Source organism: Hyaena hyaena, unplaced genomic scaffold, assembly GCF_003009895.1.
Source record: "Hyaena hyaena isolate Hyena2069 unplaced genomic scaffold, ASM300989v1 scaffold_157, whole genome shotgun sequence".
Lineage (NCBI taxonomy): Eukaryota > Metazoa > Chordata > Mammalia > Carnivora > Hyaenidae > Hyaena > Hyaena hyaena.
Window position 1 is genome coordinate 2,199,894 of NW_024080789.1, and position 15,103 is coordinate 2,214,996.

Sequence of the window (15,103 nt, forward strand, 5' to 3'; positions counted from 1 at the left end):
CCTGGCCCTTCCGATGCAGGTGCCAGCCCTGAGCCTGCCTGATGCCCCAGGGTGTGAGAACCTAAGGTCCCGCGGCTTAGAGCCGAGCCCAGATTGTTACCCCAAAGGGCCTCTGCTCTTTCCTCATTCCATCCACAGCTTCCCCTGACCCTGGCCACCTCTGTTAGCCAGCTCGCTCCTGCCTGCTGGAAGAGGAAAGCACCCACTCTGACTTCCCAAGGAAGCAGAGTCGTCCTCAGCTCCCCCTCCTTTCCCTCCCCCTGCCCGTGGCGGGGCTCAGAGGCTCTGAGAGGCTGCCGTGGGCTGTGGGGTGCCGGCCCTTACAGGAAGGAGTTGCGCCCCGCACTGACGATGCTGGTCAAGGTCTCCACATCCACGTAGTCATAGTGCAGCGCCTCAGGGGTGACTTTGGAGCCCATCTCCACCAGCAACAGTCCAAGCCAGCGGCCCATGTCCTCTGAGCAGTTTGCCTGAGGAGAGGAGGCACAGGCTGATTTCACTTCAGTACCGTTAGGGCCTTAGGCTACCTGTCCATGTTAGCCAAACCTATATTTGCAGAGCACCTGCTGTGTCCCCAATATTTAGAGTAAGTAAGTAACTTATGTGTAACACACATCCAGAAATCCAAGTGGCTCCTACCTTTTCCTTATTCAAGTTTTGGCTCTAATGCTGCCTCCTCGGAGAAGTCCTCCCTGACTACCTCTCTAAGACACACCGCCCAGCCCCCTCACTATCTTCAGAGCCTTCATGACCATTTAGATGTAAAAACAGCATTTGGGTACTCCCTGATTTTTTTTTTCCAATATTTACTTTTTACTAGAGGAGGCTATTTCTCACATAACCCAATCAAAAAAGTTTTTCTTATAATTGCCAGTTATTTGTAGTACTGTATACAGGAAAATTGCCAAGAAGTTGCTGTAACTAAACCCATTAGCTGTAAACTAAGCTTTATCAATTCTCATTTAAAGAACTTTATTATAAAATCAACTTAGCACACAAAGGCTGACCTTGAATAAAGGAAGCACACTTCTTGCCAGAAAGATCTCTGTGTAATTAAAGGGAAATAAGAGGGGCGCCTGGGTGGCTCAGTCGGTTAAGCGTCCAACTTTGGCTCAGGTCATGATCTCATGGCTCGTGGGTTCGAACCCTGCTTCGGGCTCTGTGCTGACAGCTAGCTCAGAGCCTGGAGCCTGCTTCAGATTCTGTCTCCCTCTCTCTCTGATCCTCCCCTGCTCATGCTGTCTCTCTCTCTTTCTCTCTCAGATATAAATAAAAAAATTTTTAAAATTTTAAAAATTAAGGGAAATAAGAGACCTATCTCAACCTATCAAAAGTCAAAGTGAGTGACAGGCAAATTCCTTGAAATTTAAGAAATGGGTGAGGCAGTAAGTACTGGGCAAAGAAAACAAGACCAAGCAAGAGGCTGGGTTTTAGTTCTAAGATAAGACCAAGAGGCCAATGATCCCCTCAGAGCCTTGGATAAAGCACCTGGCAGCCCTGACCTCAGTTTCCTTGTTTGTACTCTGAAGGAGTAGTTCTTTAACTTTTCCTTCTGTGTTAACATTTTAAATTCTAAAAAGCCAAAGGACTGATATGTAGAAGAGAGAGAGACTCAACGCATTCTATAGGACCTCAGAGAGGAGGGGGAGTGCCAGGGGGTGAATGAGTGAATGAGTGGAATGAAATCACATTTTCCTTCAGCCGTTTGTTCAACAAATAGCAGTAGAGCCCTTAGGACGGGGCGGGGCATCAAGCTGGGTTCTGGAAAAACAAAAGTATGCAGATCAAGCGTGGCTACTGCCTGCAGAGCTTAAAGATTTCAACTCAATACGGGGGGCATCTTTCTAAAAATACAGCTGTTTGCACTTTCAACAATAGCCAAATTATGGACAGAGCCTAAATGTCCATCAACTGATGAATGGGTAAAGAAGATGTGACTATATACAATGGAATACTACTCGGCAATGAGAATGAATAAAATCCTGCCATTTGCAACAATGTGGATGGAACTGGAGGGTATTATGCTAAGTGAAATAAGTCAGAGAAAGATATGTTTTTCACTAACAAATGTGGAATTTGAGAAAGTTAACAGAAGACCACAGGGGGGAGGGGAAGGGAAGGGGAAAAATAGTTTCAAACAGGAGGGAGGCAAACCACAAGGGACTCTTAAGTACAGAGAACAAACTAAGGGCTGATGGGGTGGATTGCGGAGAGGGGAAAATGGATGATGGGCATTGAGGAGGGCACTTGTCGGGATGAGCACTGGGTGTTGTATATAAGCGATGAATCATGGGAATCTATCCCTGAAATCAAAAGCACACAGCTAACACGGATGTTAGCCAACTTCACAATAAATTATATTAAAAAATAAAAAATACATAGCTGCTTGATAGGAAGGTCGAGCTGCCTTGAAGGGCAGTGGTTTACCTGAGGTGGACGGCCACTGGTGGGAAGGTTTTAGGGGGGGATTCCAGAATCAGATCTGGGCTAAATCAGACTAGGTGCCTTTCAGGCTTGGGATTTTAAGATAGGGGTGAATAAACAAACCTTAGTTCTAGAGTTGCCAGACATAGCAAATAAAAATGCAGAACGCTCTGTGAAATTCGAATTTCAGATAAACCCCAAATACTTTCTCAGTATATCCCAAATACACATGGGATATACTTGCATTAAAACCATTGTTGTTTATATGAAATTCAAATTTGAGTGGGTGTGTCCTGTGTTTTAACTGGCAGTCCTTCTTGGTCACATGGTGGCAGTTGACTTACTTTCCCTTCGTCCTCAGTCCCTGTAGTGTCAGCAGCAAGGCCTCCCCTCCAAGACAATAGCCCACACCCAGGCCAAGGCTCCTCTCAGCTGCCACCACCAAGAACCACCTGGATTTCTCCTCTTACCTCCAAGATGGCGACCTCTTGCCGGTTGCGCAGAATCCTGAAGGCAAATGGATGTCTGGGCCCAAAGCCTGGGGCCACCTCGCAGCCATGGAGAGCAATGGCGTTCACGTGGGTCTGCAGGTCGGTATGGTCCTTGTGGAAGTACAGAGTGTTGCATTTCAGACGGCACCAGCGCTCTTTCCAGCCCTGGCTCACCAACACGTTCAGATAGCCTGCGAGGGGGAGACCGGTGGTGTGACCCCCCGACAACCGGGCCCTGGGGAAACCCAAGGTGAGGGGGGTCTCTGAGTCAGGGTCCTGGGTCTACATCCTGTGGACGAAGCACCTGGAAGACCCTCATTCTCTAGCTGGAAGAAGGGACCTTGTGGGTCCTGGATCAGTTCATGCTCTCTGGGCCTGTGACCTCCGGTACCCTCTCCTCCCTGAGTTCCCTTCTCCATCTGAAATGAGGATTGATACTCACACTCCTATACGGTACCCTACTGAGCTTGGTGAAAAGGGGCTACTGTATAGGTGAATAAAAGGCACAGCTCTCTTTCTCTCAAAATACCAGAACTATCAGTGAGACAGAAAATAATGGGAGGTGCTGACACCTGGTGGCGGCATGTGGGAACAAAAATGCCTAGCCAAGAGGAGAGGCTGACGACCCACAGTCCCTCTTAACATTTTAGATTTCAACCAATTTTTTCCCAATAGCATGCCCTGATTCACTGGTTACAGAATATTTCTTTATAGCCATGTGCTTTTATAATATTTTTTCAGGCTTAATGGAATACTACTGCATATCCAAAATACAGAATTTTCTGTTGTATTCCAGTCCATGGAACACTGCATTAATGTAAACAGATGAATACGTCTTCCCTTCCAAACCACGTCTAATTCACGTTGAATGCAGTTATTTATTTATAAATGGGTTTTTTTTGAGAGAGAGATCAGGGAGAGGGACAGAGAGAGAGGGGGACAGAGAATCCAAAGCGGGCTTTGCACTGAGGGCAGCGAGTCTGATGCAGAACTCAGGCCTGAGCTAAAGTCGGATGCTCACCCGACAGAGCCATCCACGTGCCATTCGAATGCATTTATAACAAAAGTGCTTAAATATTTTTATCCAAGAAATTTCCTTATAAGACTGGGTCAGGGCACCTGGGTGGCTCAGTCAGTTGAGCGTCTGACTTCAGCTCAGGACATGATCTCATAGTTTGTGAGTTCGAGCCCCATGTCTGGCTCTGTGCTGACAGCTCAGAGCCTGAAGCCTGCTTCCGATTCTGTGTCTCCCTCTCTTTCTCCCCTTCCCTTGCTCACACTCTGTCTCTCTCTCAAAAAAAAAAAAAAAAAAGACTGGGTTGTAACTTACACACTTGCCATATTATGTGCCAAGAGGAAATAAGATACTCTCTCCTCATCACAGTGGAAGAAACTGAGGCCTAGAGACAGGTGGTGATTGGAGCTAAGGTCACAGGGAACACAGAAATGGGGGGGTCAGTTGGCTTTTCCCTCTGCTGAGTGTCATGGAAAGGCATGGAAAGCTGATGGAGTGGGGGGGCAGGTAGGACTCTCTCCTCTAGGAGGCCTAGAGGGCTTTCTGGCTTAGCCCGGGGGTCCGCAGCAGCAGGGTCTGAATATCCTCCTCCTGGTGCCCAGGACCCACCGCAGCACGGGACCTCCTCGTCGGGGCAAGATGTCTGCAGGCCCTCAGCCAGTGGCTTCTTCTTGGAGAAGCTGATGATGCGGGTGATTTTGCGGCCGGCAGCCCTGCTCATTGAACCCTTCAGCTCCGCCAGACTGCTCTTCTTCCCTTTGCCTGTTGCCATGGAGACGGGTTAGGGGAAGGGAGGGGGCCCCAAGTCCCAGACCCACCCACCCCTGCCTTCCCAGTGGCCCTTGTAGCCAGCACATGGGGGCCTGGTGGCCGGCTGTAGGTGTGGACGGGCCAGGTCACCCTACCCACATCTCCGGAGCGGTCCGGACACGCCCCGTGCTGTGTGCCCAGGCAAGGCCCCTCCTGGCTCCGGCATCCTTGGCCTGAACCCCCAGAGGCTCCTACCATGGTCACAGGCCTCCCGGCGGCCCAGAGTGGAGCAGTTGTCACCCGTGCCCAGGCTGTCCACGTCTGAGGGCTGCTTCTCTTGAGACGGTCTCTGGGGAGGGACAGGGACAGCCCCATGTCAGAGGGCACGCTCAGAGGTCCCCCTTCGTTGGTTCAATCCTCTCAACTCTGCACGTGATAACTGCCTACCAAGTATTTGTCAGCATCTCTCGTGGGCCTGACGCTGTACCATGCATGGGGGAGACAATGCTCCCTTCAGATGGGGTCGTGTCTTCAAATCTCTCACAGTCTGTTGGGGAGCCAAGCAATTAGCTGGAATAAATCCGCTGGATTTTCCATATTTGCTGGGTGACCAGGTTTGGGAGGGTATTTAAGTGGGATACCAGTGAAATGCAACTGGTTTAGGAAGGGACCTCCGGTAGCATCTTATGGGGACAGGATGTAAGAGAAAGAGCCACATAAGCCAGCGTCGTCCCGGGCAAGGTGAGATACGGGAAGGGGAGGCGCTAATATGACAGGATGCAGACAAAGGGACCGGCTGGCGTGTTCAGAATAGTCATGGACCAGGAGATGTGGGTGGTGACAGGAGGGGGGTCATTGCGATCCTGACTCGGGTGAGAGGCTGGTACAGACATGCACCATGGCTGCAACCTCATTGCCCAACGTAGTTTTACTCCGATGCCAACTCTGGACCAATTGTTCACCTGTCCTTCTGGTTCATTTGCTCATTCAGACAAGGTCAGTTAGGTGCCCACTAGGTCCCACGGAGGTGACACGGGAATGTGGGGAAATCCCTTCCTCTCCCCAAGGCTCTGTTTTCTCACCTGAGGCACACCCTCTCTGGGGAGCCTGCCCAAGTGAAATCTCAAGGCCAACAGTATCATTTCTAACACTTCCGTGACGTGCTGACATCTCGCTCTAAAAAGCTAAACTGTGCCTGCCAGACTTGGGGCACGATTGAAATGGCACCAACCCGTTTAAGAAGAATTCCAGAGCTCTGAGGCCTCTCCACCTTTCCTGCCAAGGACTCTCCGGACCAGGCTCAGGGATGCTATGCTATAAGCACAGAACTTGGGGCGGGGGGTAGAGCGGGGAGAGATAGGAGAGGCCGTGCGCTCCCCTGGATTTTCAAAGGCTGGAAACACGGCAACTGTCAGAATTGGGATAGATCTGTTGGAGGCAGGATGGCCCTCCCCATACACTGTGGAACAAGATATGTTTCTATTCGTTCTGCAGTGGTCTACAGGTTAAGTGTTTCATCAAAGTAGAAAGCAAATCCAAAGCATACTCTGAACACTCTGGAATCGACTTAAAGGTGGTGACACTTCACATACAGGGCTCCATGGACAGACAGAGCCACCAACACCGGAGGCCCTAACCGCTGTGCTTCACTGCTACCCTGTCCCCGCGTTCACTCCAAACACACGACCCTCAACATTTGAGCCACCCTCCCGCTGAACACTCGGACCTAGGAGCATTCCTCTGCACATGCGTGTGCACTCTTCCCCTGCACACACACACACCTGGGACTGTGCCAGAGTGAGCATCTGCAGGTGCGTGTACATGTATACACGTTCACGCCGTCAACACTACTTTCCTTCAGGCCCCCCTAACGGCAAGGCCAAGTGAGGGTAGGGCTGTATTTCTGCAGTAACTGCTCTACACGAGAGCCCCCCACCTGTCCTCTCCCGGTGACTCTCTGCTGACCCCGCACTTTGCTTCCGCTGCGCCCCAGCGGCCCCTTCCCTTGGCCCACCCCTGCCCCCTTACAGTGTTGCCCTTTCTTTAACACTTAACACAGGCGCCATCTTCCCTCCCCTTGCCCCCCTGGCTCCTCCAGCTAGTGTGAGGCCCTGTCCCCTCACAGCAGCGTTCCAGGGCCACTCCAGCAGGCCAACAAGTGCCCTTCTGTGTCAGTGCAGCCACACCCACCACCTTCCCTTCTGTGCTTCCTCCTGCTCCGGGGCATTCTCTCCCTGCTTGGGATGCCTTCTCCGTCTCCCCTTCCTTGCTAGCTGTTCACTCACAAATGTGCTCTCTCAGAAATGCTTCCCTAAGATAAGAGCAGGCCTTCAGGTACCTGGTACTTTTCCCTGCCAGCACTCTCAAAGCCCGGCCACCCCCCACCAGGAAAGGAGCGAAGGGTGGATGGGTGTGTCTCCGTTAGGACTGCACTCGCTCTCTCGACTGATGCACGGTGCTCCCTGCCTACTGCGCGAGCAGAGCTCGGTCCGCCCCTCTTGGCAGATGGGATGGCAAAATCATCAAAAGCCAGGTGTCTGGGTATACATCCTTGCTCTGTTTCTTGTGGACTATGTGACTTCAGGTAAACCTCTCTGGGCCTCAGCTTCCTCCTCTGGAAACATAATCCATCAAAGAGTTGTTGTGGAAATTAAATGAGGTCATCCATGGAAAGCGCAAGGGACAACGCCGGCCACACAGTCATACTCTGTAAATACCAACCTTTATTATACCGTGCAAGACCGTGTGTGTGGGTTGGGGGCTGAGCCCCTTCATCACCCACCAGCACCTGGCAAAGCAAAAGCACCGGCACATATTTTCTGGCTGCCTGAGCAATAACTAAATGACCACCTGGCTTACGTCCCAACAGGGCACACTCTTAGGACAGTTTCCAATTTGCTTTAAGTGGCTCCGTTCAACCGTGACCTCCTCCTGTCCTGGTGGTGTTAGTTACTCCCTCCCCTGGACGTGGGCATTCATTCATTCGTGTGCTTGGCAGTTCAGTGGACGTTTACTGATATACTGATGTGCCAGCTCTACGTTCGGCGCTCAGGGCACATAGGATGCCACGGCAGGTGCCTGGCTTCACCACCAGCCTGTGAATTCCCCCAGGGCACAGCGCCTGTTGAGTCCCTGCTGCCTGGCACAGGGGAGGCCTCACGAAGACACACGTACCTTGTCTAGGTCCAGCTTGCACAGGAGGACGGGGGATCTGGGCAGGTCTGCCCCCTCGGTCCCCCCAGCAGGCTTGCTCACCTCTCGGATGACCTGTGGAGAAGATCCAGCGCCATGAGCAGGTGGGCGGGGACGTGGAGGCAACAGGGATGGGTTGACATGACCTCCCGCCACATATGTGGGACACACCAGGGTTTGAATACGGCTCTCTCCTATGCCTTCCCTTTGGACTGAAAAGTCAGGGGGCTGGGAAACCAGAGGCATGGCTTCTTGACGTGGCTCTGTTGCTAATTAGTTGTGTGGCTTCGGGATTCTCCTCTGGGCCTCGCTTTCCCTGTCTGTAACATGGGGATAATACCGGCCCCCTGCTTACATCCTTGGGTTGCCTGAGGACCAGTGCGATCGTGGCTGTGAAGGGCCATGTGAAGCAGGATGCCCCACACAAATGTGAGGGACAGGCTCCTGTGACGGTGTGGAGCCTATGCAACAGCCTGCAGGGCAGCCGGGGCGGTCTCCTCCATCTTGAAGACGTGTGACCAGAGATTCCATGGCATTCACACAACATGAGCATGCAGACCATGAAATCAGGCCAGCCCTCACTGGCCGCTCGCTGATCTGTGGGTTTACCTGGTTATCCCACTGTGTCCCCAAAGCAGCCTTAAGGGGCAGGGACACCTGTGGTCCCCATGTCATAGATTAGGATGATGAGGCTCTGAGAAGTGAGGCCATGGCTGCCTGACCTTAACCTCTGGACGAATGAGCTGCCGGTATCAGGATGTCGAGACTGTCTCCAGTCCCGGCTCAGTTTCCAGTCTCAGTCTTCAGTCTAGGGCTCCTTCTGCTGACCCACCAGCCCCTGGGGGGCAGAGGCTCCCCCAGCAAACAGGCTCTCTCCCTGAGCCAAAGATAATGAGCAACACTGAACATCCCAGGGGAGAGCTGGGTATCACCGGAAGGAAAGGAAGATGGGGAGGGAGGAAGGTGTCTGGTTGCTTTGTTTCAGCAGGAAGAGCAAAGGAAAAGGGAGAAAGTTATCAGAGTGAAAGAGGGGGCGAGGTGCAGGGGCATGGCCAGCAGTAAGGGCCTGGGGATGGGGCCCACCACCATCACACAGTGATCACTCACAGTCACTGAGTACTTCCTCCCTAGGAGGCACTATATTAAGTGATGCCTGGCTTCACCTCTGCCTCTAGAATCTTTACAAGAACCATTTTACAGAAAAGGAAACTGAGGCACAGATAGGCAAAGTCATTTGCAGAAGATCACACAGCCAGTAAGTGCCACTTAGGCCTGGGGCTTGAACTCAAGTCTGTGTGCCACCGAAGTCCTCCCCTGTCATCACTAGGCCACCCTGCCTGTGGCCTCTGGAGGAGATTCCTTGTTAGTGTCCAACCCTGGCTCCAACCGCTTAGTTGCATGATCTCTGGCAAGTCTCGTAAGATTCCTGTGTCTCAGTTTCCTCATCTGTACAATGGGAATGATAATAGTCCTGCTGCAAAGAGTAAACGAGGTCATGTATGTGAAGCTCTTAGCGCCACGCATGGCACAAAATAAGTGCTCAGGATACAGTAAGTCTACTTGGTCTGCAGTCAAATGCAAGATGCAGAAGCCGGACGGCAGGTGGATGTTGCAAGGATGCACATTCTGCCTAAGACAGGAAGGAGTTTTCCTTTTTCCTTTTTTTTAAGGATTAGCTTATCTAATGATAAACATAGCTTCCTTTAAAGATATTAAGCTCCCCATTCCAGAAGCGACACACGTGCAGGCTGGACAAGCCCACAGTAAGGGTGTTAGAAAGAGGACTCAGGTAACTAGGTGAGACTCCAGCCTGACGTCTGTCTCCTGGAGATGTCTGAGCCCAGTTCCACGAGTCAGCCCTTGCCAGGCTCAGGGCACTGATTGCCACCCCCCCACCACCCCAAGCGAGGCCTGTTCTCCCAGGGATAAGAGCCCACTGTGCTGGGAGCTGGGCCTGGGGACCAGAGGAAGGAGGGGTGGGAGGGTGGGCCACAGGGGGCGCGGGTCCCGCGTACCTTGAGCCACTCCTCGGCTTGCTCCCGACTCTGCAGCGCGAGCACCAGCACCTCGGTAGCCCCCTGGGAGAAGCGCAGCTCGTGCCTCTTATGCCGGCTGTCCTTGGGCACGTAGGTGACGCTGCAGATGTCCAGGGCCAGCCTCAGGTGTGGCTGCCGGTCCTTGGAGCTCTTGTAGCACTGGACAGGAAGAGAAGGGGTCACACTTCTGGAGCGGAGGGCGGAGGAGGGAGATGCCTCACACGAAGGCTTGGGGGAACCCGACCTACCCCATGGCGACCTCCCCTGCCTAGCCCAGCCATGGGCACCGCGTGAAGACGGGGCTGTGGCTGTGCACCCCAGAGAAGGAGAGGCCTGGAAGCAGTGGGCATCTTTGGACAATCTTCAGATCTAAGGGCTATCGCGGGCCCCAGGGGCACAAGACCTGACAGTGACATTCCAAAAAAGGAAAATGATAGGCTAATCTCAACATGGTTGTCAAAGCTCTAAAAGAAACCCACTAGCAGATAGAATCTGACACATAAAAAGCATACTGTATCAAGACTAACTTGGGTTTATTCTTGGATTGCAAAAGTGCCTTAGCCTTTAAAAACCGACACTATAATTCATCCTATACATAGGGGAAAAAAAAGAGAAAAGCTACATCTATCAATAGACACAGAACAGGCATTTGATAAAATTCTCTACCCATTTGTAGTATAAACGAGCAAATGAGAGATATACAGGGGAACATCCTTAATGGGATAATAAAGACCTTCTACAAACCACTACCAGCAAATATCAGCCTTAACAGTGAAATACTGCAACTTTCCCTCTGAGCTCTGGACTGAGACAGGGACGCCTTCTTTTCCCACCTACATTCACATTGTGCTTGATGGAGATCGTAACCAATGCAATATGTCAAGAAAAAAAAATGACATCAGGAGTCAAAGAAGGGTCATGACCGACTCTGGTCTGGGGTGAGCTTCTCATTGCTCCAGGATGAAAAAAAAATGTCATGTTTCAAATGGATATTGGTTGATTGGGCAAGGTTTGTCAACAGATTTGGGGGTAAAGAGCTATGAACTGTTTTTTGAATTCTGTCTGTATTCCTACTCTGGAATTAAAGGTACATTTTCTTTTATAAAATGACAGCAAATTAAAAAAAAAAACTAAGAAAGCACATTCCATTCTAAGTGCTGCATGAGCTCAGTTTTAGAAAAGACAGGTATGTGGAAATGAGGGAGGAAATGTGTATATTAAAATGTAACAGTGGTTAGCTCTTGATCAATGGGATTATAGGCGGCTTTTAAAAAGTCATTTTATGTTTTTCTATTGTTTTATAAATGAACACATTTACTTGCATAATGAAAACAACAAACATTGTTTTAAAGTGCATGGGGCATGCCTGGGTGGCTCAGTCAGTTAAGTGTCTGACTCTTGATTTCAGCTCAGGCCATGATTTCACAGTTCGTGGGTTCAAGCCCCATGTCCGGCTCTGCACTGGCACTGTGGAGACTGCTTGGGATTCTCTCTTTCTCTGCTCCTCCTATGCCCATGCTCACACACTCTCTCTCTCTCTCTCTCTCAAAATAAATAAATAAACATGAAAAATACTTTTTTAAAAAATTAAAGTGGTAAAAGGGTCTCCTGAATGGCTCAGTGGGTTGAGTGTCTGACTCTTGATTTCAGCTCAGGTCATGATCCCAGGGTCATGGGATCAAGCCCTTCATCAGGCTTCATGCTCAGCATGGAGCCTGCCTAAGAGTCTCTCTCTCTCTCTCTCTCTCTCTCTCTCTTCCTCTACCCCTCTCCCCTGCTTGCATACTCTCCCTCTCTCTAAAAAAAATAAAACAAAATAATTTTAAGTGATAAAAATTCATTTCTGGCAAAACAAAAACTTGGTAATGTCTTTATCGGGTCTTTGAGTGTGAGTGTGAGTGTGAGTGTGTGTGTGTGTGTGTGTGTGTGTGTGTATTTTCATTCTGCTCTCGTGGGAGAGCCTCTGTGCACAAAGCAAGCCCACAGGAACTGCGGCAGACACGCCTACACACACACACACACACACACACACGTAGGTGCACGTGAGGCCCAGCGGCACACATCCGCGGCCACTTACCAGGAGCTGGTCCTCCTTGATGACGGTCAGCTGCTTGGCCCACTGCCCGAAGCGCTTTTTCCGCAGCAGGAAGGCACATATCCTGCAGTCCCTCACCAGGTGCATGGAGGCCTCCTCCGAGGGCCACTGGTGCGTGGGCTGGGGCCCTTTCCCTTCCTCCTCCTCCTCATCGTAGGACTCGTAGGAGCTGCTCATCGCGTCAGAGTCATTGTCTGCAGGAACCACGGGAAGGGACCCGTCACTGGCCACCCGGGCTCAGGAGGGGGTGGGCGTGAGGTGTGATCGTGGTGATCACTAACCCCCAACACAAGCACTGTTCTGTATCGATTCACTACCGGCTTTCCGATCTCGGTGACTTCACTTCTCAGAGTCCAGCTTTCTTATCGGTAACATGGTCATAATGAGTGACCGTATCTACCTGAGCCGGCTCTTAGCATTGGTGAATGCAGAGCGTTCGGCCCCGTGCCTGGCACCTGGCAAGCACTCAGTAAACGGCAGTGACTGTCATTACTCCAACATCGTCACATCCATAGTCTCAGGTGACTCTCACAGCACCCAGCAAACCCCCATGTTACACAGAAGGCAGCTGGAGGCTCACAGAGAATAAATGACTCTTTCAAGGTCAGTTGCCAAGGATCAGGGCGAGGGCTAGATCTAGGGCTCTTGACTCCCATGTCAGTGCTCCTTCCACTGAACCCTGAGTATCAGAGCTTGGGGAGGCCTCTGTGGTGACCCGGGGGGCTGGTATACACATGTATGCCAAGGGTCAGGTCAAGGCCTGCTCTCTGAGGACAGAACCCTTTTGAACACCTGCCCCATACTTACAGGAGTTCTTTAACTCCCCATTCATCCTGGTCGCTGGGTAGCTGCTATCTGCATCCTCATAGTAGCCGTCCATGATGGAGTGGGCTGGGCTGCAGCCATCTGCGGGGTTCGTAGAGGGAGCGGCACCTTGGAGACAGGCAGGTGGACTGCAGGGGCTGTGGCTGGGGAAGACCCCAGACACCCTGGCTGTCCCTGGGGAAGACAGGGCACACCTCCCTGCAGCTCCCTGGCCATGGTGAGGGGCCTCCTTTCTGCCCTTGCCCCCCACGTCCTCTCTGTGCCCCTGTGACCAGGAGCTGTCCTGCTGGGCCCTGTCACACCTCCAGGCTGTGTTCATGCTCTCCTGTGTGCTGTCTTACCTTTTGATAGAGAACTCCTACTCATCCTTCAATACCCAGTTCGAAGATCTTTCTTCTGACCTTCTCAGGCAGAGAACGGTCAGCCCCTGCTCAGTGATCCCACAGCATTGGTGTGTGTGTGTGTGTATCTTGGTCAGAGCCCAGGTCCCTGTACAGCAAGGAGGGGTGCTCCAGCTGCCTGGGCTCAGCACCCCCTGGTCTTCTGCCACCTCGGTCCTTCTACTCCCTTCCTGATGCATATGTTACCTCTTGTGAAAGTGATTCTCCTAAACCTCTGTGGCTATACCACAGAGGAACTGGACCGGAGGAGATAATGGTAGCGCTTGTAATAGTGAGCACAACAGCTGCTTCTGTGGAAACTTCTCAGCACATTGCCACTGAGGGGGCAACACAGAGCAGGGGTGGGGGCTACCTTAAACTGTAGTCTGCATCAAAGCTACCGGGGGTGTCTTCAAAATGCAGATACCCGGGCTATATCCCCAGAGATTCTCATTCACTGGTGTGGGCTGAGCTGAGGAATCTGCATTGTTTTTTTAAACACCTATTTAATAGGGTGTTAAAAAAATGTAAAAATAGAAACTATATGCAAGTTCAAGAAATCAGATTTTTGTTTTCAACAATTAAGATTATTTTGATCCAGATGGTCCCTGGGGCACACTCTGAAGGTCAGTGGGTTAAGGGCATGGGCTTTGTTCAGATTGGAGATCAAATTTGTCACCACCATTTATTTGTTTAGTGACCTTGGGAAAATCCCCCCACAGTTTCTCTGCATTTCAGGGTCTTCACCCGAAAGTGATGTGAACAGTTCCCACACTGCACTAGTGATACAATGCATATAAGCTCTTAGCACCGTGCCTGGCACACAGAATGTGTTGGACAGATGCTAGATGTCATTATCATTTTCATCCCCTTTGATTCCCATAATATAGGGAAGTAAATATCAGCACCATTTTACAGATGAGGAAACTGAGGCTGCACACAGTTTGCTAGTGACAGAGCCTGGATAAGAACTGAGGTTTCCCGCTCAGGGAACAGGGGCACATCTCCTCTTCCAGGAAGCCTTCCTTCACCCAGTCCAACTGGCTCTCAAACCACACTGTTCTCCACCGTGCTGCTCTGGGCTCCCGGCCCCCACCATCCATCTGTTTCCTGAGAACAGCAGCACTCAAATTCCCAGCGACTGGGACACCCAGTGCTAGCTCCCAAGTGATGGCCCAGCCTGCCTTTCCCAGCAGGCTCTCTGAAGCCTCAGATGCTGACAACATCCTGTGAGGTGGATGGTGGGGGGAGGTGCGATGGGGAAGGGGTGGGGGACACCCGGGGCAGTGCTCTTGAACACCTGGCAGGGCTGGACACTGTGTCAGAGGAAGGATATTCCCTGATGGGCTTGGCACCCTCTCCCCGGTCAAGCTCCCTGACCCTTCCTGAGGCCCGCCCTTCCCTCCTGCCCCAGGATCCCCGCTGCCCCATCTGAGGGGAGCATGAGCCCCCTGGGGAGGTGTTGCGGCCTCATCCAGCTGAGGGGCTTGACCTGGGATTTGTCTCCGCCCTCCTCCCCTGTCCTCAAGCGTAGAAAACAGGACAAAGTCGCCTGCTTCCCATACAAACCGCCGATGCAGCCACACGGACCCCAAGACTCTCAAGGCTGAAGAGAGCTTCCACCAATCTCCTGATCCAACCCTGTCACTTCACTTTGTCTTAACTGGTTTATTAATCATAAAATAATATACCTCAGTAGCCCAGAGGTGGAGAGAACCAGATGTCTATCAACGGATGAAAGACGAAACAAAATGGGGTCCCGTAACCTTGGAAACATCAAGCTAAAGGGAAATTAGCCGGACACAAAAGGCCACACGTTGTGTGATTCTGTTTATGTGAAATATTCAGAATAGGCAAATCCACAGGCACAGAAAGCAGACTGGAGGTTGCCAGGG

The 15,103-nt window shown here is 51.5% G+C and overlaps 1 protein-coding gene across 1 annotated transcript in view; it reads right to left on the reverse strand.

The window, feature by feature from the left end:
* AFAP1L1 (actin filament associated protein 1 like 1) overlaps positions 1-15,103 on the reverse strand; it is a 61,630-nt gene that overhangs the window by 15,251 nt on the left and 31,276 nt on the right. Inside the window, exons 6-13 of the mRNA XM_039239459.1 lie at positions 12,811-13,002; positions 11,986-12,197; positions 9,888-10,067; positions 7,855-7,947; positions 4,936-5,029; positions 4,540-4,692; positions 2,895-3,106; positions 325-470 (exon numbers count right to left, since the gene is read on the reverse strand). Of these exons, the coding sequence (XP_039095390.1) occupies positions 325-470; positions 2,895-3,106; positions 4,540-4,692; positions 4,936-5,029; positions 7,855-7,947; positions 9,888-10,067; positions 11,986-12,197; positions 12,811-13,002 (1,282 nt within the window). The remainder of the gene's footprint in view (positions 1-324; positions 471-2,894; positions 3,107-4,539; positions 4,693-4,935; positions 5,030-7,854; positions 7,948-9,887; positions 10,068-11,985; positions 12,198-12,810; positions 13,003-15,103) is intronic.